Source organism: Canis lupus, chromosome 34 (genome assembly GCF_011100685.1).
Source record: "Canis lupus familiaris isolate Mischka breed German Shepherd chromosome 34, alternate assembly UU_Cfam_GSD_1.0, whole genome shotgun sequence".
Lineage (NCBI taxonomy): Eukaryota > Metazoa > Chordata > Mammalia > Carnivora > Canidae > Canis > Canis lupus.
Window position 1 is genome coordinate 8,417,303 of NC_049255.1, and position 25,760 is coordinate 8,443,062.

Here is a 25,760-nt window from a genome sequence, read left to right on the forward strand (position 1 = left end):
AGTAGCTTCAACTGCATGGGAGAAAAACATTTCTTAAATTATCTGCACAACTATTCTGAATATTTGAACAAGCGGCTGTGTTATTTCCCAAGATATTTAATGGCTGTATCTACTGGGTGATCTGTATCATAAACAAAATGCAACACGGCCAAACGTGAACATAGTTTTGCTTCAAAGATGGCATTTTGCTGCCTTTATGCTTCCACTCCCTATTTCTTGATGTTAAAAGGTGTGATCGATCCTACGGAGCTTCTCTGCATGGCGTGTGTGAGTGATCTTTTGAAGGGGGTTGTTTCTAATAACCAATATTAATTTCACTTTCATAAAACTATTATTAAATCTCTTTTCTAAGCTTAATTATTACATTTTTGGAAATGGAGGACATAAATAGATTTCCCACCTGTACCTCTCTCACTAATAACTCAACTTTGAGGAACTTGGAATGGTAAGAAGGAAACCTTCAATGTTTAATCTAGGTATCAGCTGCGTTTATTTTGAAGTGTCAGAATAACCTCCTATGGGTACAATCAGTGTAACGTTAAATTTCATTTCCCTGCAAAGTCCTCCAAGACCACTGAGCATGACTGGGGCAAATATGTCATCTGGTGTTTAGTGCTTTCCTTGCCTCCCAAGATATTAATTGGCATGCTGCACTGGGGCCTCTGTTCTTGCCCAGAACAGCATTGAGGGATCAGAGTCCTAAGAAGACCTCAAGGAATCCATAAAAGCAGGGGCCTGGGTATCTGTAACTCTCCAAAGGGACAACTGGAAAGCTCGGCTTGCTTGCAGGGTGACAGTTTGAGAGAATACCAGGATATAAATAAAGCTTCCTTGAAACTGGAGCTCACGGACCCAGGCTCAAGGTCTGGGTGGAAAGGTGGCGGATCAGAACCAGAGTCTGGAGTAGGCATGACTGCCCTTGAGTGGTGGCCCACTGCACACAGCTGGCTGGCTGGCTGGCTGGCTTACAGAGACCTCCTAATTCAGGAGCCTGGGATTGCACACACAAGCAAATGCAGGCATGAATGGATGAATGGATGAACAAATGAATGAGTGGGAGTGAAAGAGGTAGCCGCTCTTGTGGGCAGGCCAGCCGGGAAATGGACTCAGTGGTCTAATTGAGAGACTGGGCTTCGGAGAAAGAAGGTGTATCTGGTGAGGACGGGAAGGGCGGACCGGGGCAGGTAGAGTCCAGCACGCTTGTATCCTTGAGGATGGCAACACCCACTCCTCAGCTTGTCCTGAGAGCTACGTGAAGTGGCTGTAGGTAACATGCCCAACTCAGACTGGCACCAAGCCAGCACACACTTCCTTCACCACTTGAAGGGAGTGAGGTGGTTCCAGCCCAAATGAAGCTCTCTGCAGGGCTTCCTGGCTCTGGCCCTGGGGAGCCAGTGGTACCAATTCATGGGGCAGTTTCAAAGATGATCCAAGATGATACAAAATAAATGTTTTAAAATATGAAATTATTTTTCTGTATTTCTGGCACAGTGCTCGATACCTAGCTGACTTTTAATAAATATTTTCTGAGTGAGTTGAACATCTGTTAGTTTGTTCCCATGGAAACCATGAACAGAATGAGTGGGAACATTTTTTTGTGTAAAAGGAAATTAATAACGGTCAGTGCAATGTTATCATAAGGACATCTAAGACAACATAAGGGGGCCACCTTATGTCTGAAAATAGATCTAGACCCTACTATTTAAAATATTTTCTTTTTTGAAGATTCTTTTTTTTTTTTTTTTTTTCAGAGAGAAAGAGAGCATGAGCAGGAAGGGGCAGAGGGACAGGAAGAGAGAATCCTCAAGCAGACTCCCTACTGGGCATGGAGCCCAATCCCACCACAGTGTGATCAAAACATAGCACCATAGTGCTGAAACCGAGTTGGACACCCGACCACCTGTGCCACCTAGGCACCCCTAAAGTATTTTCCTAATAGACTTACAAGATAGTTTTCTGGAACATTCTACAGAATAAAGAACTACGAATGGAAGATACTATTAAAGGTGACAGTCTTTAACTTCACCAAGGACAAAGCTCTCAAGTATGGGATGCAGGTGATAGCTTGCCCAGAAAGCATGTGACCCACTAACCCCAGTGGCTTATGCCCCTTGTGTACTTCAGCCCATCTCGGAACCTGCTGCGTCCCCAGTTCAGCTCTCCAGGCAGAAACCAATCACAAAGAGTTAAAGGAGCCTTGAAATATCATATAATCCGTGTTAGTGTTATTCAACATATAGAAAAGTATTTGAGACTTTGGTACCCTAGAGAAATAACTGACATTTAATAAAAATATGACACTCTACCCTGGAAAACAAATACAAATTCTAGTACCTCAAAGAATTAGATAATAAAATGGCCATGAAACAACCAAACAACTAAAAACCAGGTACACCCTCTTATCATACTTTGACTAAACTGCTAACTTCTAGACAATAATGCGCAATGATTGTATTAAATCAAGCATTATTATTGTATGTCATTACATTCTTAATTAAATTTCAGGGTCCTCTTGGAACAAAGACCCTATTAAATCATATGTCTAGGGCCAAGGACCTGGAATGTAAGACATGCTGGGTGTGGGGGAAAGCTCCCAATTTCACATCAGTACCCAAGACACCAAGGTGATCAAATTTCAAAGTAATTCTGGCAGCCTGTATCTCAGACTGCAGGGTCAGGCCACCGAGTGCTGATGATATTGACGAAGCAGAACAGGGCACTGGATGAAGATGCAATGTTTGCAATAACTAATGGTTAGGAATAAAAAAGCTGAAGCCCACACGGACAGCCCATGCTCGCTTTCATCTTTGCAGGTGAGGAATCTGATCTTTAATGAAGGTGCTCACCTGAGAGTCTATCCTATAATTCAAGAGCTATGTTCATGAAGACCCACTTCAGTCGCACTGACTTGGTTGAATTAAGCATTACAACCGAACACCTCAAATAAAGCCAACATTTTCCCATGACTGTGTTGGGAGTTTATTGTGGGATTTCTCTACTGTGAGTGCAGCGTCACCGGATCCATTTCCTCAAACTGTCTGTATTAGACTCTCCAAAAATACAAACTGCAAATGTCATTACAAATCAGGTTATAATGAGATTTGTAATTTATCACAATTATTTGTTTTTCAAGTAGTGGGGTGCTTTATCAGTAGTTCCAATGGTCACTTGACGAGGCATCAGAGGACAGAAGAAGCCAAGCTGTGGTCATACAGGTGTGTGAATTTATACACGTGAATGTAAACACACATTTGTCCAAGAGGCAGATGCATGTGCATTTGCATTGGCTATTAATTTTTCAAACTAAGCAGCAAATGGACTTGAAAGAGTCCCTTTCTTTTTTTGTTTGTTTTTTGTTTGTATTTTTTTTATTGGAGTTCAATTTGCCAACATATAGCATAACACCCAGTGTTCTTCCCATCAAGTGCCCCCCTCAGTGCCCGTCACCCAGTCACCCCAATCCCCCATCCACCTCCCCCTTCCACCACTCCTTGTTAGGTGTCTCTCATGTTCTGTCTCCCTCTCTGATATTTCTCAGTCATTTTCTCTCCTTTCCCTTTTATTCCCTTCACTATTTTTTATATGCCCTAAATGAATAAGACTATATAATTTTTGTCTTTCTCCAATTGACTTACGTCACTCAGCATAATACCCTCCAGTTCCATCCACGTTGAAGCAAATGGTGGGTATTTGTCGTTTCTAAGACACGAAGAGATGGAAAAATATTCCATGCTCATGGATTGGAAGAATTAATATTGTGAAAATGTCAATGCTACCCAGGGCAATTTACACATTTAATGCAATCTCTATCAAAATACCATGGACTTTCTTCAGAGAGTTGGAACAAATAATCTTAAGATTTGTGTGGAATCAGAAAAGATCCTGAATACCCAGGGGAATATTGAAAAAGAAAACCAGAGCCGGGGGCATCACAATGCCAGATTTCAGGTTGTACCACAAAGCTGTGGTCATCAAGACAGTGTGGTACTGGCACAAAAACAGACACATAGATCAATGGAACAGAATGGAGAACCCAGAGGTGGACCCTGAACTTTATGGTCAACGGATATTCGATAAAGGAGGAAAGACTATCCATTGGAAGAAAGTCTCTTCACTAAATGTTGCTGGGAAAATTGGACATCCACATGCAGAAGAATGAAACTAGACCACTCTCTTTCACCATACACAAAGATAAACTCAAAATGGACGAAAGATCTAAATGTGAGATAAGATTACATCAAAATCCTAGAGGAGAACACAGGCAACACCCTTTATGAACTCGGCCACAGTAACTTGCAAGATACATCTATGAAGGCAAGGGAAACAAAAGCAAAAATGAACTATTAGGACTTAATCAGGATAAGAAGCTTTTGCACAGCAAACGAAACAGTCAACAAAACTAAAAGACAACCTACAGAATGGGAGAAAATATTTGCAAATGACACATCAGACAAAGGGTTAGTATCCAAGATCTATAAAGAACTTTTTAAACTCAACAGCAAAGAAAGAGTCCCTTTCTAAAATCACATTTGCCCATCTATCACCATGTTCAACAGATGTTAATAGAGGAGCCCTTCAGTGCTAACTGCTGGTTTAGGCACCAGGTAATTTGCTTGTTATTATTTATTTATCAAAGATTTTATCTATTTATTTGAGAGAGAGAGCATGAGCAAGAGGGGGGGTGGTAAAGGGAGAGACAGAGAAGCAGATTCCCCACTGAGAAGGAGTCCAATGCAAGGTTGGATCCCAGGACCCTGATCATGACCTGAGCTGAAGGCAGATGCTAAACTAACTGAGCCACCCAGGTGCCCTGCTTGTTATTTATTAATTTAAATTTCCCATTAGTGAACTTCTGGATCTTTATACTTCAACTTAACAAAATAGACCTATTTTCATAAAATTTCAGTAGCCGTTTGTTGAAAAAAATAAATCTTATAACTGAAAATGTTCTGAGATGCTTTAATTCACATGGAAAATAATCTAACTGCCCCACCGTATCTAAATTTGAGATTCAGGACCCTAGAGATTCTGGCCACACAAATGGTATTTAACTTAGAAAACACATAAAGTTTACTTACGTTGAAGAACAATTAAAAAAAAAAAAGAACAATTTTACATCACAGGAGATGAGCTGACATAATTGATTTTAAGGGATGTACTTTTTTACTTTTTAACCTGAAAAGGTATTTCTTCTACTGTCCATGATGAAGTAACTGGGACCAGGTTTACTTTTCCAAAGAAACACCACATAAAACTGGACAAAATATATGGGCCAGTCATTTTAGACTTTGCAATAGGCAGCATAGTATGTGTCCCTTGAGAGAAGGGAGATTCATAAGGTGAGTGCCACTTTCACTCCATCAATCTGCCTGGGAGCACTTTCCTGATACTGTTCAGAGAGGTGGATCCCAGGCAGACACCAACAGTCTTCCTGAGGGGAGGATGCAGAGATCAAAGCTGGGGCCTGCAGAAGTAGCTGGGAAGCTGTCAGAATCTGGGGCCAGAAAGGAAGAAGCCGCCTTAAGTAGGGGGCCCCAGATGCCTGCCTGAGGATTTCCTGCAGGTTTTTCCTAATCTGTGGGGTGAATGGCTGATGCACCAGATGACACTACATGTGGCCTAGCATAGGGCAGCAGCTCTGGGCTGGCAGCTGAGCTGCTGGATGACAGAGGCCATGCGATGTTGGGAGACACCGGAGTTCTGGCCCACAGGCAATGGAGAGACCTCAGTAGGTATCCTGGGCCCTCCGTGGAGAGCCCGAAGTCTACACCCTGGGAAAACCCGAAAAAGAGGACCCCTAAGGAAGAACCAGAGAAAGCCTCAAAGGGTGAAGGGATCACCTATTATAATAATATAATACAAATTCATATAACATTAGGTGATCTTGTACTATGTTACAAATACACTTAAGGGTATAAAGGAAAAAGTGGACAGAATGAGAGAAAATACAGGAAATTTCAGTGGAGAATAGAGACTATAAAGAACCAGATGGTATATCTGGAACAAACACTTAAAATCACCCAAATGTAGAGTTTGCTGAATTGTCTAAACAAATGATTAGGAATACCAGGAGATACAGCTGATGATCAACTTTTTATCAGAGACAGCTGAGTCCAGAGGAAAATGGAATTATATTTTTAAATGTCTACAGGAAAAAAAATAAAGAAAAAACTGTTTAGGATTCTATATTCAGGAAAAATGATTCTTTAAAATGGAGGGTGGATTTAATGGCATTTTCAGATAAAGAAAACCTGACCTACTTTGTGCCTAGCAGGTGCAGGCTACTGGGAAGGCTAAAGAAAGATCTTCAGGCCAAAGCAAATGATGCAATTCGAAGCTGATCTGTAAGAAAGCATAAGTACTACGTAGTAAATCTGTGGGTGAATATAAAAAATGATGTTATTTTACTTAAAAGCAACTTCCTATGTTAAAACAAAAATTTTAACGTTGTGTCATGTGGCTTGTAACATGCACAAGGTGAAATACATGATGGTAACAGTACAGTGTGAGGGTCACATGGATTCACTTGTTGTAAGTGAATTTGAATTTGCATCTAAGATGCAAATTAAGGCAGAAAATAGAATTGTTAGAAGTTTAATCCAAAAGGAAATAGAGAAATAAAAAAGTGTGTCCAACAGGAGATGAAATTTAAAATCTATCAACACAATTCCCCACATTAATGTAACAAAAAAGAAAAACAGTATAACTACATCCTTAGAAGCAGAAAAAACATTTCACAAGAGTCAATAAACTTTTGTGATAAATACTTTGAACAATCTAGGACCATAAAGGGAACTTCTTTAGTTTGATAAAGGGTAAGTATGTAAAACCAACAGCTAACATTACATGTTTTACTTTTAAAAAAATTTAATTTTAATTGGAAAATAGTTAACAGGCAGTGTTCTATTAGTTTCAGATGCACAATACATTGATTCAACAAGTCTACACATGATTCAGCACTAGACACGGTAAGTGTGCTCTAAATCCCCAACCCTTCACTCCCAATCCCCTCACCTGCCTCCCCTCTAGTAACCCTGTTTGTTCTCTGTAGTTGACTCTGTTTCTTGCTTTGTCTCTTTTTTCCTTTGTGTGTTTTGTTTCTTAATTTCCACACGTGAGTGAAATCACGGGATAGTCGTCTCTCTCTGACTTACTTCACTTAGCATAATACTCTCTACACGTACCACATTTAACTTCTGACTTCCTGTATTTTCCAAATGGAGCCAGGGTACCATGGATGATACAGTCCATGGTCAGAGAGCAAAATAATGTGGAAACCAGAAGTATACTGTAGAAAATCCCATTCTTGAAAAAAAAAGAATTAGTGTTATGTTCCTTGTTCTTAACAAACAAAAGAGTAACACTCAGAAAATTCTTAGAGATTTCTCATCGAAAAGGCAACCTTAGGAATACATGCAGATGGCAACTGATTTATTGCTCTTGTTCCAAGCTGACATTGCCCAGCTGAGGAGATAAGGATCTGGTTCTGGCACATGGTTGTAATGGACCTTAGGGGAAGCTCTCCTTGAGTTTAGAAGAAGAGAGATTATCATGTTTGATTTAGATTGGGAATATTCCCAGTACATTATGAAATGTTGGAGGTTTCTAGAGGATCGTATTTTTTCTATTTTCCCGTTTGATTTCATTATAAACTAGAATAAAAGAAATCTCAAAAATTGTTACTTTCATTTAATTTATGGGTAGCTTTCCTTGCGGTCTGGTACGGCAAGTTCCCAGATCCCAACCAGCCCGCCCAGCACAAGCGCACATCTCTGTGTCACACACAGAATTTATGTTAGGGAGCCACGCCAGTCCTGTCCCTGGGCTCAGTGCCGTAGATCACACCTTCTATGAGAAACTTCTCCAGAAATGCTGTATTTGGGAAATTTAGTCATCAGAAGCTCTAGATAGGCTGTGGCTCTAGAGTAAATTCTGCTTCTATCTGAGGAAGCTAAAGCAGGGTGCTAAGCAGGGTGGTACCATTTTCTTAACAGCATTTGAAAAAAAATCGCAGAGTATTAATTTGCCAACTTACACCAACTAGGGATCATTGCTGAGCTCCCACATGATAAATCAGAAAACAAGAGCTGACCTAACAGGCCAAGTCAGTTCTCCAATGAAAACCGATACCCACACCAGTATCTACCATCATCTTCTTTGCCAGTAGAACATGTGTTTCCTGTTATATAAGCCCAGCTCTAACATACAGGATTTGACATTTGGTAGGCACCCAATAAATGCAAAATACATCAATGTCCGTTACACCGAATAAAACGGTTCTGTGAATCATATTGCACTGAGCATTTGCCAATAATCACTTGCCTTTTTGAAATCCAGCATGCAGAGCTTGGCTTTCTCTCCAAACTGCCACTTGCACTGAGTGTTTGCATCGTATAGCTCTCCGGGCAACTTCTCAGGGTACTTGTACTCCTTCATGGGCTTCGGCTGGTCCGCAAGGCACAGTGCCTGGGCGGTGCTGCAACACAGAGGACATGGTGATTTCATGAGACTTATCAGGGATGCCCCCTCGGCTAGGCCTGGATGTTGTCCATATGTCCATGGCATGTGAAGAAGAGGAGGCATTCTTCCCCTGCGGTCCAATAGGACATTTATCTCGATTATATTTTCATACAGGGGCCACATGTCCTGACATCGCTCATAATGCACTTCACCTCTTCCAGGAAGGCAATTTGTTCTCCATTAGATTCCTCAAGCTTAACATGGGGGAAATGTGAATAGCACAACCAGATGTGCAATGTGAGAGGCACCGACTGCGGACACCTTTTATGTATACTTCTTGCCGTAGAGGGTCAAAAGATGGAAACAGGCATTGTGGAAGACTCAAAGACTAGAATTTCCTTTCTTTCTTTTCCTTTCTCCGTCCTTCCTTCCCTTTCTTTCCCCCTTCCTCTGTCCTCTCTCCTCTCCCTCCTCTCCTTCCCTGGGGCAAGAGCCACCTGCACACCAGCTCACAGTCTCCAGAGGTTCCCCATGGAACTCAGCAACAATCTCTACAAGCAATGCTCTAGGCTCAGGCTAATTTCTGACTAAATCCCCACATCCAGAAGGAAATTAACTCTGCTTAAGTTCATTAGCAGTTGGCTAAAGACCAACTAATGATTCCTTCCTCCACAAACATGGTATTCCCTTCCCTAGCAGGGACAGGCATAGTTATATTTTTTTGCATTTGGAGGGAAGGCGAACAGTGTTTGCATGTAGCAACTGAATCTTACTTGCACATTTCAGTAAGCCAAAAAAATCCCCTCTATGTTCACAATATATTGAATGATAGCAGACCTGCCCATGGATCCCTACACTTTTCTTTGTGAGGCTGCCCACCTTGACTAGGATCTTTTTGGCCTCAATCTCCATGGCCCAGTCACAGATTCCCCTGCCCTGGAGCCCACTTGTGCATGACTTCAATTCATATTCATACATGAAACACGAGGGCTGTGCGGCACCAGCTATTGTGGATGAGACACCAGTCCTACATACAAGGAGGTCAGGAACCTTTTCAGAGGGGCACCTGGGTGACTTAGTGGTTGAACTTCTGCCTTTGGCTCAGGTCGTGATCCCAGGGTCCTGGGCTCGAGTCTTCCTGTGGGGAGCCTGCTTCTCCTTCTGCCTGTTTCTCTGCCTTTCTCTGTGTGTCTCTCATGAATAAATAAATAAAATCTTTTAAAAAAAAAGAAGAAGCCTTTTCAGAGCAAACTGAGAAGTATAGATTAAATCAAATAACAGCGAAGTGTTGAGAGCAGTGGCCAGCTCATTGTGAGCATTTAATAAATGACTTGTCTATCGCTGCTACTATGATCCTAATGCAAAGGGATAGTTTTCCATAAAGAAAAAATGAATAAAAGCATCATTAACACTCCAAGACAAGAGTGATTTGGGAATCTTGGAATTCCATAGAACCTTTCTCTGATGTTCCCTATTATGTCCCTGAGGCAACGTCAGGGTGGCAATATTATCCCTATCCCATGGACAGGAAACTAGGAAAAGTCAGCCAAACTGGCCCCAGCAAGAGGCTGAAAATTCAAGTAGGTTCACAGGTTCAGGAATTTTTATAGTATGTGTAAATGTAAATGTATAAGCACATGGCAAGAGGACAAGGTTCCCGCCCGGCCAAGAAAAATGAAGTGTACAGAGCTGGAGCCTGGAAGAAGGGGCAGGAACACACATATCACTGCTGGGATGTGCAAGTTGACTCCAGCTAGCCTCACCTCCGAAGGACTGCAATTCCCCAGGTGGATCTGACCCTCGTCCTTTGGGTTAGCCTCCTGCTTGAACATGTCTGCTGTCTCCCCCTTGGTCGCAGCAGGTCTCACAGCTAAGCACAGGGCCAATGGGGCAGGTGTGAGAAGACCCCGTGATGTGGGTGGAATGCGGAAAGGAAAAGCCACTGTGCAAACAATCCACCATAGTATCCACATGAACAAAACGTGTTTTGACTCTGTTGCATGCCGCAGACAGAAGTCAGTGGCCTACATGTGATAAGCCAAACCATAATGCTTGTATATCATGTGGGAGAATATATTTGTGACTCTGGGTAAGCAGAGCTTTTTTATTCCAGCAACCCACAAAAAATACTAACCCTAAAGGAAATGTATGGATTAATTTGGACTCTGTTGCAAAAAGAGGGATGCCCGGGTGGCTCAGTGGTTAAGTGTCTGCCTTTAGCTCAGGTTGTGATGCTGGGGTCCTGGGATTGAGTCCTTCATCGGTCTCCCTGCAGGGAGCCTGCTTCTCCCTCTGCCTGTGTCTCTGCCTTTCATGAATAAATAAATGAAATCTTTTAAGAAAACCTGTTAACCAAAAGTCACCATTAAATGAGTAAATACCAAGTCATAGAGTGACAGAAGATACTTACCTAATACATATTTTCCATAATGGACAACGTGTTCAGAATGTATAATGTGCTCCCATCAAGAGACAAGAAAAAATAAAGGAACTTAATTCACAAGAGATTTGAGCAGGCACTTCACAAAAGATTATTCAAATGACCATTAAACATGTAAAAAGATATTCATTCTCTTTAGTGACCACTTTGCTCTGCCACTTATACACCAGCAAAATGGCTAAAATGGAAAAGACCAACAAGACCAAGTGTTGGCAAGGGTTCAGGGCCATGTGAACACTCATAACTGTGGACATGTGACTTTGCACAACCCTGTAGGGAAGTTGTTGGGTGTTGTCTCCTAACACTGCAGACTGCATATTTACAACCCTAAAGTTCCAGTCCTACATATGATCATATATATACACACACACATAGACACACATATACGTATACATAATATTAAATTTTATTTATATATTTTATATATACATATATACATATGTACATACATATATACATAAATTTTATTATTAAATAAATTTTTGTTCAATTATTATTATAAATAATATTAAATAATGCTATTTTTTATGCAGCAACAAGGATGAATCTCATAATCATGATGTTTAGCCAAAGACTCCAGATACAGAGTAGTAGGTAACTCATGATTCCGTTCATAGAAAGTTCAGAAACAGGCAAAACTAACCTATGGTGTCCTGCATTAGTAGAATGGTCATCTCTGGGGAGGAGGGAAATGATGATGAGAGTAAGCACCCCAGAGGGTGATCACTGTGCTCTGTAACTTTTTATACAGGTTGGTTAACACATCTATCACCTCACATACTTGGATTTGTGACTGTTGTATCATGAGAACTTTTTTTTTAAGTAGGCTCCACACTTGGTATGGAGCCCAATGTGAGGCTCAAACTCATGACCCTGTGATCAAGACCTGAGCTGAGATGAAAAGTTGGACACTTAACTGACTGAACCACCCAGGCGCTCCAAGAGAACTTTTAAGATCTACTCTCCTAGCAGCTTTCAAACATAGAATACAGGGCTGTTCACCAGTCACCATGCTGTGCATGAGAGCCCCCAGAACCCATTCATCTTAGAACTGCTGGTTCTTCTGGGAAGAAGTTACACTACAACGCACTATGTGAGTTCATTCACTGAGCTGCACCCTTAAATTTTGTGCTTTTCTGCAGATCTTTTTAATCACCACAAAAATAATGTTAATAAAAAACAAGGCAAGGTCAAAGGTACCAGAGTGATATTTCAAAATCCTTTTCCTGCTCTAACTGACCAGCCATAACATGTGAGAGAGCTTGAGAGATCTGACAGTTGTCTCCCCTCCTTGCCCAAGTCAGGAACAGGGGCCCTCGGAACAGATTATGTGACTTGCCAACGTCAAGGCCTTCCCAGACATGAATGATAGAGACACGATCAGCATGTCAGCTCTGATTTCGTGGGCTGCTCTTTCCGCCACAGGGCAGAGCCCGTTCTCCAATCTCACTGCGGAAACCACGGACAGCTGTGGCTTGGTTTTTCTCATGATGAACACTGTACAGCAGGGCAAGATATGAAGTGAAATGTGTTCTTTCCATTACACCCCAAAACATGCTTAATGGGCTCTTGGGTCAAATCAAATTTTCTCATTGACAAAGGTGGTATGGGGCACGGCAGGGGATCCATGCACCCCTCAAGCTCCTGGTTGCCAGCGAGGGCCCTTTACCCCATGGACTGAAAATAGGATCATGGGGTCAGAGGGGAGGCATGTTCACTAATGTGTAGTACATGATTCAAATTTTTAAAAAGTAAATTGAAGATGAGTCCCTGCTGTTAATGTTATTGCTTTAAAATAATGAGCTAAAATTTCCCTCGTCCTCGGCCTCCTGGACACAGACATGAGTAAAGAGATGAGGTCTGTGTCTGTTCCTAGGAAATGACACATGACTTCACTGACTAGGTTGATGAATTTACTCCAAACATGTATCTATCCTTCTTGACTACCAACTGTGGAGAAAGTTGTGCTGACAACTTTGGACCAGTTGACTTCCTTTTTTTTTTTTTTTTTCTATATTTTTCTTCCACGTACCAAATGCTAATAAAGGAAAGTGGACTCATCTTTAAAAGTTAGCCACTTATCCTTACTCATTGTTGGGATCATATCCAAAGAGCCACCTAATTGGTAGAGAACATAACGGGATTGTGATTACTTGGAAAGCAGGAAGTCAGCAAACATGTCAAAGAAGATAGTCTCTGATTCATTAAACCAATGAGACATCACTGCTAACACAGTGTAGACATGTCCGATTCACGACTGGTCATCCCAAGAAAAAGAAAGCTTGAGTGAATTTGACAACAGGAGGCTCTCTTGGAAAATTTACTCTTTCAAGAAAACAAATTTGAGCATGTATAATCCTGCATATCTGTTTATAATCATGTGGCCCAGCAAAATTGGCAAAGTTCTTGAAAATAAAAGTTTATTACTGAATCGCCACACAAGGGTTTTACGGACTGACACAAAAACAAATGAGCACACTTGAGCAGACATCGAACCGTCCTGGGATCCCAGAGCAAACATGTCTTTGAACCACACTCTTGGCAACCCCTGCTGGGACTACAGTCTGATTTGAAGATCACAGCCCATATCTAATGTCATCAAAACAAGTGTTCTCTAAGCATATAACTATTCTCTTTCCATGAGTTCTCCTATAGTTCTTGGCAGCTTAAAAACCTTATCTGGATTCTTTCATGATGCTGATTCTAACTGTACACCCAAATCTCGCATCCTGTGCTTTCCAGGCTGTCTGGGTACATTTCAAAAAAATTAATAGTGATTCTTTTCATCAAAACCACAGAGATGAAAAAGCTGTCAAAATTTTGAAAAATAATCTAGAAAAGTATAGAAAGGATCTGTGATATAGAAAACGCCAATGGGAACTTATATTTATGCTCTTTTTTTTATTACAGAAAGCAGAATTCTTCACTCACGTGCGTGTGTGTGTGCGCGCACACACACACACACACACTAAACAAATCTGAACAGCTGCAAGAATCAGCTACAAACAACGCTAACAATGACCAACTTGACTCCATAAGAACCCAGCACAGGGTACAGCAAATGTTGAAAGGACCTGGATGTGTCATGTCACTTGTAGAATGATGCTAACACTGTCTTTTCTGGTAATAGAAGTAATAGAAAAACAATCAAGCCTATGTTACTAGAATAAAGATTTATATTACCAAGAGACAGATATTACCCACAAAACTCTCACTCTTCTTGGGAGGCATAAAATATGGAAGACAGCCATCTTTCCCTTAGGCGGTAAAATATCTTGACTGATGTGAAGTCTCATCATAAGAACACGAGGGAAGACCTCAGAAGGTTCAGAAGACTTGCTACAAGGTCATCTGGAGGACTGAGGGGACAGGCAGCGAGGAAGGGAAACAAGCCCCGGGCTTGAGGCTCCACGTGGGTGCAGGGAGTGGTCTGTGATAATGAACAAACGGGCGTATAACCAACAGAAATACCCACATGACCCCGTCCCGAGGTGTTCTAGAGACAAGACAATGTAATTTGTGCAACAGAAAAAAAAGGGAAGGAGAGGTTTTATTGAAAAAATAATAAAGAAAGAGAAAAAGGGAAGGAGAAAATAAAGAAAACCTAAAACCCAAGGTGAGGAGCTCAGTAGAGGCCAGTGGAAGCCTGAATGGCGTCTATAGGGTACAGTAGGAGTGGGATACTTTTGCCACTAATTCCTAGCTTGGAAGAACTAGTTCTGGGCTTTTACTGTAGGAACGTGCACCGGTTGCACTTGGAAGGTAGATATCTGGCAGCTAAGCTGGTGGCTCCTGGGAGTTGCCAATCTGTTTCTCCTCCTCCAGTTCTGGTCCAGCCAGCATGGGTCATGCACCCTGGGGCCCCACCTCCACTCCATGTTCCCTATTCAGTGGCTGGCATCATGTTGGGGCAAAAACAGGAGAGGTAGAGGCATATGTCCTGGTGTCTGGGACTGGCCCAGGATGGACTCCCCCTAGCGTGGGCTCCAGAGGAGGGTAGAAGGGGGGAGCCATCAGGCAACGTGGGTTAGTGTGCCCACCGTAACCACTGAGGTATTTTCTACCAATGTTTTTATTTTGTGTGACTATTAGTACTTACAAGCACTCACTCTATGACATATAATTTGTTACAAGTATGTGAAATATATTTTATATAGCAGATGCATAAAGAGTATTCTGTAAATATAAAGGATGTGTATAAAATATATAGAGACGTCTATCACTGCAGGCACTTGGATAGACCTATAGTTCTGTATATATATAGACACAGTTTCATTTCTTTTAAAGAATTCTGTGCTGGCAAAAGCCTCACTTTCCTTGAAATGTTGGTATTTGCCCTATTTTGTGTTACTGTGAATAGATTTGATCTCCTTTCTTGCTTTGCTTCCTAGAAAGACTTCTGCCCAATTTCAAGCTTCAAAATCACAGCCAGGGATCCCTGGGTGGCGCAGCGGTTTGGCGCCTGCCTTTGGTCCAGGGCGTGATCCTGGAGACCCGGGATCGAATCCCACGTCGGGCTCCCGGTGCATGGAGTCTGCTTCTCCCTCAGCCTGTGTCTCTGCCTCTCTCGCTCTCTCTCTCTGTGTGACTATCATAAATAAATAAAAATTAAAAAAAACAAAAACAAAAACAAAATCACAGCCAAAGTCTGTATTTTAAGATTGATATAATTGTTTTTTTCTGTTTTTCATTTTTTATTTTCATTTGCTCTTCCTGTTCATCTGTCAATTCTAATTTTGTTTAAGATTTTATTTATTTATTCATGAGAGACACAGAGAGAGAGGCAGAGATACAGGCGAAGGGAGAAGTAGGTTCCATGCAGGGAGCCTGATGTAGGACTCAATCTTAGGACCCCAGGATCACAACCTGAGCCGAAAGCAGACGTTCAACCACTGAGCCATCCAGGTGTCCCCACCCCTACTTTTTTTTAAGAGAGAGAGTGTGCATGAGTGCAGACGGGCACGGGGAGAGAGAGAAGCCCAAGCAGGCTCCACATCCAGTGCAGAGCCCAATATGGGGCTCAATCCCTGAGATCATGACCTGAGCCAAAATCAAGAGTCAGATGCTTAACTGACTGAGCCACCCAGGTGCCCCTAAAGACTTTTTTGTATGTTTTCTTGTCATAATCTGCTCCAAGTTCTTAAAGTAAGGTGATTTGGTTTGTTAGCTTTGTCCAAGCACATATCACCGACACAAGAGTGCTAACTCTCAAACCTTCCTTGATGAATCTCAGAAATGTGAACCCATTTAATGGAGAACTAACCGCGGCGGCCCCTTTCCTGCCAGCACTGACGCATTTGGGGAATAAGGAAGCACATGCTTTGTGTCTCCTTGACAGGAATCGGTGGATTATTGAGAGTCGGCATGTTCGTCAGAGAGGGAGCATAAGCCTTCTGTGTGTCTGGCAAACTACATTTCTGTACAACAAATACACATGTCCTCCCTGCTGAGCAAAAGCAGGTCTCCTTGCCAGGGCCAGGGCAACAGTAATGTTCCCGAAATGACATAGGTGGAAAGGGGTGTGTCTGCCACGAGGAACAGAATCTTGGGACCGCAGTGGGTTGCAGGTGCCACTGCTGGGGCCCCAGAGAACCCACTCAGAAGGGACGAGAAGGAGGGAATGCTGGGAGCCTAAGCTGCTTCTCAGAGGAGGTCACCTTCCCAGAGTTAAAAGCTACTTTCCACATGAAGGAAGACAGTCTCCCATCTTTTTCAAATTCAAACAAGTCAGTGTGTTAAGATAACAAAAGTAGAGGCTCTGATTTCAACAGAAGTGCTGTTGCTGGGCTGTTTGCATCCAGGCTTCCTGGGAGCAGAGGGGGAGAGGCCGGGGCCAGGGGCCGGGGCCAGGATGCCCACACCGAAATCTGGGTTCCGTTTCCCCCGTGGCAGGAGCTGGGGCCAACGATGGGCACACGTGGGCCTCTGTCTCTCCCCTCGGAGCACAGGGGCAGACGACATTCCTGACCCAGCCCCTTGCAATGTGGGCCGTCAGCTGCGTCCTTGCTGCCAGGAACACAGCCCTGTCCTGCACGCCCTCCTCGGCCCCCTCCTGCCCTGGGAACTGCTGGCTGCTGTGCACAACTAACTCCTATAAGAAGCAGCAGCTGCAGGATGGGAGGACCCCGTGCAGCAGACTTGTTGACCTGTGTAGGAAGATGGTGCGAGTCAGAAATAAGGCTCGAGCCTTAAGCTGAAAACAAACTCCAAACTCAACGTCCTGGAGATTTGGGGGACAATCAGTCTTACTAGCAGATCTAAGGCTGCTCCTTAAAGTCCCTTCTTTCTCTAAAAGGTTTAAAATCTCCTGACTATCTTTTTCAGGAGGTCAAAGTATTGACTATGCTTGTGCTATCATAAAAGTTTCCAAAAATAATTATTAAAATTGTGAGATTTTAGAAACAGGCTAAGGTTTCTTCTTCTAATAAGAAATGCAGTTTGTGGAAAAGCAACCCCCACCCAAAAAAAATCCCCAAAAGTTACATGTGCTGTTTTCCCACTCTGTGCATGGCAGGTCTTCCAATCCATGAATAAAAAATGTTTAGTTACGGAAGTGAGAATTTAAAACAACTCAGCATTAGTGACAAATACTTTGATTTGGTAAGTATCTTGGGTTTCCTTTGAGTCTAAAGGTCAAATGATGTTGGCTCAAGCCTGCAGGACTTGGCGCTCAAAGGAAATGTTTGGCAAACTTCTTGGCCAAGTGAATGTCTCAAGACACCTTCGAATGGGAACCATCTTGGGAAGTCACAGCCACGCCTGGGCTGCTTGGATAGAATCAGGCTGATCAGGGAGGGATCTATAAGGGCGCTAAGGGACATACAACCAGCTCCGGGAGTTCATACCTTAGAAATTTGTGCAGGTACTGGCGGCTGCAGGGTGACCAGGAGAAGACCCCGTTGCGTCCTGCCAATGTAGGGGACATGATGTTGCCCTCAGACTTTTTGCACATGTTCCCTTCTCCATCATGGACCATGCCGAAGCTACGAGAGAAAGAAATGATTCTTTCAAAACAAAGAACAGCATCAATGACCTAATATATTCTAGCAAACACACATGCCAATGCTGTGGACGCCTCCCTTCTGGGTGCCAGACAGGCAGAAATAAAATGTCTGTACAGCCAAATGGTGGACAGTAGAGCTACCATTTGGTCAGTTGTTTGAAAGAGCACACCAACAGAAAATGGAGCACACGTCCAGATGTCTGCTAAAGACAGATGTTCTAATTATTTTTTAAAAAAATTTCAAGTGGGGTGTGGAGGGCAGGTCACTTGATCTTGATAATGCTGACAGTGTTCTATAGTGCTTCATCTCTCTACACTCTTTTCTGCTCACCAGGAATTTTTAGAACTTCCAGGTGTTTGTCAGAAACACAAATGTGGGTTCCCCAGGTGACTTGGATGCCTCCTATAACTGGAGAGCTGACTTCCTCTTGCAGGTCCCCTGCAAGTATCCCGCCAGGGGCTACTCCACCTCACGCCAGGTCTGCACTGCTGGGACGGTCACAGCTGGACCACATTCCTTGCGTCCCTTTGGAAGAAGTAGCTCCATGGGGTGTTCTGGCTGCCTTTATGTGCGGGAATTGCTTAAAGGTACACCTGTTGCTCCTCCCTAAAAATCAGACCATCTGGGACTCAAGCTACATTGGCTCTTAGAGTCCTTAACAGGATCCTTTACAGATGGGCCAATTCCACAATGTCAACTGGCACCCCCTCACTGTCACTTGAGAAAGCTCTAGCCCTATGCCTATAAGAATGCCATTCACTAAGTCATTACATCTCTCCACCAAATCAGCTTCTTCTTAACTGCCTAGAGCTTTGGCCTGTAGGGGCGTCTCAGGTTGCCATCTTCATCTACCCTAGAAAAGCACAACTAACTGCCTCAGGGAGAAAGCCTGGGGGATTTGAGAGCTCTATTTGACCCTGAAGACTTCCCATTAGGGCAAATATATTCTTAGAGAGTCGAGTCATTGCTGGCCATTAATGTCTGTCTAGTACCTGCCAAATCACTGTATGGATTCTTAGATAATGGGGTTCCACATGAGTGGGGTACAGGGCAAAGGGGAAGGCCAGGGGCAAAGCAATGAAGGGCAAGATGGCTACTGGGCTTGAGGACATTCTTCCACCAAGAATCCCATGACAAGAGGAAGCAGGGACAGAAGACTCTAAGCACCAGGGAAACGGGCTCCAACAGTGGGCCAGGGAATCTGCACTTGCTACTGAGGCTAAAGACACAGTTTCCCACTTAATGGCTTGCTAATAGAGATTTAATAGTATCAGCAAAAATAACAGCTAACACTTGTAAGCACTCACTAGTTTTCAAGCCGGATATTAACCACATTATTTGTATTTTCTAACTTGAACCTCCTGAAAAAGCCTATAAAGTACATAGAATATCGTGCCACCAAGAATGAGGACTGGAGGGGCCCGTGCCCACCATCTCAGAGTCAGAACTGGGACCTGACACTCCGGACAACAGAGCCCAGGCAGGACCCGGGCAAGAGCGTAACACGAGCACGATTGAAGGGCGTATCCAAGGAAATCTGGCGTGCAAACATTGTTGAATTTCTGCAAAATTCCTGCTCAGTACCAAGGGTGATGCAGATGGAGTCATTTCAGCCTCCACCCATCCTCTGAAGTTCTATTAAAAGCAATCAATCAAGGCCAGGGTAACCATATAGCAGAGGAAATGTGTCATGGCTACGAAAGGGATTCAGCCTGTAATCACATATGGGTGGCTGCCTTGGGGAGGAAGTTAGGAAAACGAATGACCAGGGTACCCTGTTTTAGGTGGCCCTTGACCTATGAAGATGTGGTTTGGGGTACCCGAGATAAATTTGCTACCACTCTGCCTACATTTCTAAGGAAATGAGAGCCACAACAGCCCTGGTCCGGCGACATGTGGGTCTTAAACTTTTCAATCTAAGGTATTTTCAATGATTCTTTTTAGAATTGATTCTCAAACTCTGCTGTGTGTCAAAATACCTGAGAAATGCAGCACATAGTGTAGCACCTCAGAGCCCTTCCTGGTAGATTTTTTTATTTAGTAGCTTGGGAGTTAGGCTCTGGTATTTGGGTGTATTCTAATGCAGTAAAGTAATCCCGATGATGCCCACCCAAATCTCAGCATGACTACTGACACAAAGACAACTTTGTGAGTTGTCTTTCCAAGAAGTACGATGCCCATATATTGTACTGTGATGGATGCCAGTACATTAGCATGAAAAGTACCACACAGTGATCACATTTGATAGCAACATTAATAAAGTCATGGAAGGATGAACAGAACATATTTTGAAGATAAGGCTGGTATTTTGGCAACCAAGAAATATAATAACTATTCAAGTTATTCATACCATTTTCTTTGCTTCCGTGAACCATAGTATTTCATTCAAAGTTTTTATCACCCCATATGTTGTAACAGTATATACTGTTTTCTTTCCCATCTACTAGCTTTTAAGTTTCTAGAGGACAGAGGTTCTTCTTATCCATGCTCAGCCCCAGGCCAGTACACTCACTAGCCCAAAACAGGTTCTCCACTGATGTTTGTTGCATAAATAAGACCAACCTTTCAGCTATAACGCCCACTCAAATACCCAAGTGTAAACATAATTTCAGATTAAACTGGACTTGAGAATTATATTCAGAGTGCAATGCTTTTAATGTCTCTACAGTATGTTTTGAGTGATTCCATTGCAGCAGCAAATATTCCCTTATTACTAATGAGTTACCTGAAATGATGAATGGCCACATCTTGTTAGAGGTTGTATCAACTATCTCAGACTATTCAGACAGCAGTAGTTAAGGAAACAAGAAACTCTTTGAAGTAAACATGTCATCCGGATGGTTAAATCACACCCTTGGTGCCATGACACTGCCGTAAGTGGACCTAGGTATCAGAGCTCTGATGTGGACTTTCCAAGAAGCACACCCCCTCAACTCCCACCCTTGAGAGGGAAGAAGCTGATGTGGACACAGCATCAGGCAGGTCTCGGGGGTTGGGGCAGGTCAAGCAACCAAAAAAGGGGAGGCTGAGCAGCTGGGGGCCTCGATCAGGGTCTTACCTCTGTCATTCACAAGCAATTGGATTTGAGGCAATTTACTTAAGTCACCAGGCCTCATTTTCCTTATCTATATAATAAAACCTTGCTCTAAAATTGCACAGAAGACCTGGCACTATGCATATTGCAAAGGAAAATCCTTAACTTCTATCCATTTCCTGATTCAAATGTGATCTTGCTCATTTTACTCACTACCCACATGTTACTTGTATACATACGTATGGTGTGCGTGTGTGTGTGTGTGTGTGTGTGCAGCCAAAAGTCAATAGGTGTCAAATACTTTTTGGATTCAGGAACAAAAAGTCTTAGGAGGTACAAAAAATAAAATTTGTAAGGAATGACCCACAACCTGCTGGGCTCCCTAGAGGGCAATCTTACAATCTCTGGCCAGAAGATCTTTATGATATTCTATAAGCCTTCAGAATCACTGGTGCCTCCCTGACCCAGCTATAGGGACTCAGGTTGAGTCAGGTTGATGATGCAGCACAGCCACAACTCGGGGAGGTTTACACCTCACCATCAAATGTGTGAAAGGGCATCTAACCTCACCAGCCAAGCCTGCTTGAGCTAACTGTATTAGGAAGCCAATTCTGCTTCTTTCGGGACTTCCCTGGTCCTCCCTTATGTGGCCTCTTGCAATGCCTACAGCCTGCATGGCCCGATCTTTGCACACCATATCTATTTTGTCTTTCTGTTAAGACTCTTGGAGGGGGTGAATCACTAGTCTTTTCATAGAACCCCACACAATGTTTTGCTGGCAGGATGGAAATTGTACCCAGTGAATGGGGTCAATATATGCGGGAGAAGACAGGTGGCAGAATGATGGGTCCTGAATACTCCTAAGCACAGCAAATATGTTTTAATATTGTCTTGATAGTCTGAAACGATAATGCAAGTTAAGCATTTAAGCCTGTGTTGTATGCTATGAATGCTCAGCTCAACCAACACACTTTAAATTGCTCTTGCAAACACATGCAGAGGATCTCAGACTCTCTTGGTTTTGCAGATGGAAGCCTAGGCAAGAGAAGAAAAGGCAACACGCACTGCTGGCTGCCGAGCTGCAGGAGAACCATGTGGATCCAGAATCCCAGGCTTAAGGTCCTACTCCTCGATTGCATGACTTCCTTAGTACACAGGGATTTCCAAATGGACTCATGCCATTCAGGTGACTTGTCCTCCAAAACCTGTAGCTCTGAGCTCAATGTGTCTATGCTGATTTTCAACAACTGCGTCTAGCAACCTGCACATCCTATGCAAAGTGATTGAACATGCCAGGATGCTTATGCTACACCACTGGTTTAGGAACGATCCCGACTCAATCCCGCATCCTAAAGGAGAACACACATCCTCACTGCTGGCTCCATCTCCCTTCCTTTCCCAACACAAATCCAAACACTGGTTCTTAGCGATTCCCTATGGAAGTCAGATTTCTTAGTGAAACCACAAGATGCCCTGACATGAAAATAACTGGACTTAGTAGAAGAAATTGGCTGGACATCCACAGAGATCTTTCTTTGAGTCAAAGGTTAGAAAACCTCTGGCTGAAAAGCCTGGAGTAAAAGTACACCTCCAACTTCAGTAATATCCTCTGAATGTAAACAAACCTGAAGAAGTAAAATTAACCTGTAAGACAGGATGTTTTATAAAGTCCTAACAGATGTAAGATTACTTATTAATCCTTAAGGTGCAGAACTCAAAAAATAGACTCCCCTTGGAGTTCGTTGACAGACATGCTGTTGATGTTATGATGCTTGATCCAAGCACCAAAGCTACAACTCTTCTGCAAGAAGTGATACTTATTAAATAAATGAACTGGATAGGTGTGTTCATTTTCAATTCAATGCAACAAAAACCCATGGGGTTAGATCACTAAGTCTTGCATGTTTCTCCCATTTGATATAGTTGTCATGGCAAATGACTCCGTTCATCCATCTACTCTTCCCTGACTCACTCTGTCTGTTCCATTCATTCACATTTGCTGAACGCTTGGCATAGTCTACCCGCCGGACTGGTGGAGCAGAGACAGGAGTGTCCCCAGTGGTATCCCTGGCTTGAGCTGCATGTGAAATCGCTCTGCAAATCTCACAAAAAGTGTTCCACGAACAGCAGGTGATACTATTAGTACTGCCGTTATTACTAGTAGTACTATTGTCACTCATTTCGCCATTTGGCACATGCAACTCATTTGCACATCTCCTACAAGAACTTCCTATTTCCTCAATATGATTGGAAGTGACTTCATTGGCGAAATGAAATGGTCAGAGTTCCCAGTTCCTGTCTCTTGCATCCTGTCTTCTAAATGTCAGGTGAGCTCAAGAAGGACCTGATAATTTTCTGGACATTAAGTCTAGAGGAGAGGGGGTGGGGGAACTCCCCTTCATCCAAACTACAGCCCATTTCCTTGCTCCCACCCATCATCCCACTTGCAATAAAAACACTTTCATCTTGAGGTGCCTCGGTGGCTCAGTGGTTGAGCGTCTGCCTTTGGCTCAGGTCATGGTCTTGGGATCGAGTCCAGCATTGGGCTCCCCGCAGGGAGCCTGCTTGTCCCTCTGCCGGTGTCTCTACTTCTCTCTCTGTGTCTCTCATGAATAAATAAATAAAATATTTTTAAAAACCCAAAAAACAAAATACACATTTATCTTGTTTGGAAGAAAGAGTTTCTCCATCTAGATCCAGTCCTGGTGATGAAAAGGAATATTAATTGACTGCTTTGAAAAAAATAAAAAAAAGACACTGATTCTTGCTGACACTGAAGACCAGTCTCCGATGGATTCAGTTTAACTTTGGTTAGACCTGCCACCTGCAGCTGTGTGCATGGCCAGTCCTGCGCTTCATCTGCTCCCTTAATACTGAGCGGCTCAGCCTTTGTGACTTAAACATTTCTTACCTGGATTGTTTAATTAGATTCAGGTATGGTTCAGGGGACAGCAGGAGCCTCGTGTCGTTAACTTAATGAGAGTTTTTGAAGTTTTAACTCTAGCAGCCTATTAGAAATACAATTATGATTTAACTGGAAGCTTCATAAAGTGTAGGGGAAATTTTCTAGGCACTGAAAAAGTCAATCATTACCTCTAATGATGAAAGGATCAGAAGCAGAGTATAAGCTTCATTTTCAGGTCATCAGTTCACACAGTCAAGGCCTCCATGGGATTGCACTACAGGCAGGTGCGCATATATGCACAGAAGCACACAGACATGTGTGCGTGTACCCACAGATGTTGTGAACAGGTACAGAGAACAGGCATAGCCTCAGTCCATTTATACCCGGGGATGGAGAGGTCGGTTCTGCAAAAACTGAATCATGAACACTGCCTTTTGCAGATTTTGTGATTTGTAAGTAAAATCAGGGTGAAAGTAAAAAGCAAAAAAGCCTGGTTGTGCATTTTCTGGAAGAAACTTCAAGCAGAACTGCAGTGTAGCAGGAAGACACCTGCGCTCCCACTGCTGGAGCTCACGCTGATTACACAAGTACAGGAAATAGCAGGTGAGCCTCTGGAAGGCAAACACTCTAACAGAGATGCCTTGACCCAAGGCAGCTTATAGAATGATTGGCCCAGGAAATCTCATTTAAGAATGATAGTTCCTGTAAGTAATTGACAGAAAGTTTTAATTCTATAGAAACGAATGTAAAATTTTCATGTTAAAGATGCCACCAATGACAGGCCACCTGTCGCTGAGCCCTGCCAGTCCAGCGCTGACATCAACCTGTGCCAAACCCAGGCCCAGTGCACCCTGACTTCCTCCATTTCGAAACTGACCATGCTGGGCATATGGAAATTTGGGCAGCAGACCAGTTCCTACCAGGCCCAGCCTCTCATCTAACCTGCATTCCCCAAACTCTGCTTGGCACATCGGTCAAAAAATATGTGCCTAGAAATTATATGCAAAACTCCAGGGTAACTGGTCGACAACAGGAGGCCTCGTTGTCACTGTCGTCCCCCATAGGAACTAACCATGGAATGAGGTCAGCACACAGGACCAAAGTGCAAAACAGGACAAAAGAGCAGAGGCTGAGACAACTGAGTGCAATCGTACACGCATGTGTGAGCCGGGAAGTGAAGGGAGAGCAGAGGGCAGAGAGTGTAAATGTGGGAATCTCCATGGCTTTAGACTATGCATGGTTGGGCACTAAAATAAAAACATAAGAAGGGGAGCCCTGGGTGGCTCAGTTGGTTAAGCATCTGATTCCTGACCTCAGCTCAGGTCTTGATCTCATGGTTGTGAGTTCAATCTCCATGTTGGGCTCTATGATGGGCATGTAGCCTGTTTTAAAAAAAATAAAAATCAACCAACCAAACAAAAACATAAGTACTTAAAGGATCCATGTCCTACTTGTTGGTGACATTCTCCATGGATAAATGGGATGCCTCTTACAGACTTGACCTAATAAATCAGTATTTCTATGGCAATCATCCAGTAGGGAAAGCACCCCAGAATCCACCCTCCCATGGAGTGCACTCACTTGTGTCCAGACTCGTGGGCAATGGTGAAGGCCAGTCCAAGACCTGTATCTTCATTAATCGTGCAGCTGCGATATTTACTACACATTCCACTTATGGGCGCAAATCCTACAGGGCACAGAGACCAAAAGAATATACAGCAGTGTTGTTGCAATAAAATGAAGATGGTGTATTATATATGCCTGTTTATCCTCCATCCTTTAGAGAGGTGTGTTTCTTAGCTTCACCGAGTGAAATCTGAATGGAAACTATCAGACAAGCACATAAAGGGCTCTTTGCAACATGAGTGAAGGGGATCTGCTCTCCACATGGAAAAAAAATCATGGCTCTATATGGTG

General features: G+C 43.1%; 1 protein-coding gene across 1 annotated transcript in view; it reads right to left on the reverse strand.

Moving 5' to 3' along the window:
* ADAMTS16 (ADAM metallopeptidase with thrombospondin type 1 motif 16) overlaps nucleotides 1-25,760 on the reverse strand; it is a 149,810-nt gene that overhangs the window by 79,403 nt on the left and 44,647 nt on the right. The window contains exons 8-10 of the mRNA XM_038583954.1: nucleotides 25,425-25,530; nucleotides 17,746-17,883; nucleotides 8,323-8,476 (exon numbers count right to left, since the gene is read on the reverse strand). Coding sequence (XP_038439882.1) covers nucleotides 8,323-8,476; nucleotides 17,746-17,883; nucleotides 25,425-25,530 — 398 coding nt within the window. The remainder of the gene's footprint in view (nucleotides 1-8,322; nucleotides 8,477-17,745; nucleotides 17,884-25,424; nucleotides 25,531-25,760) is intronic.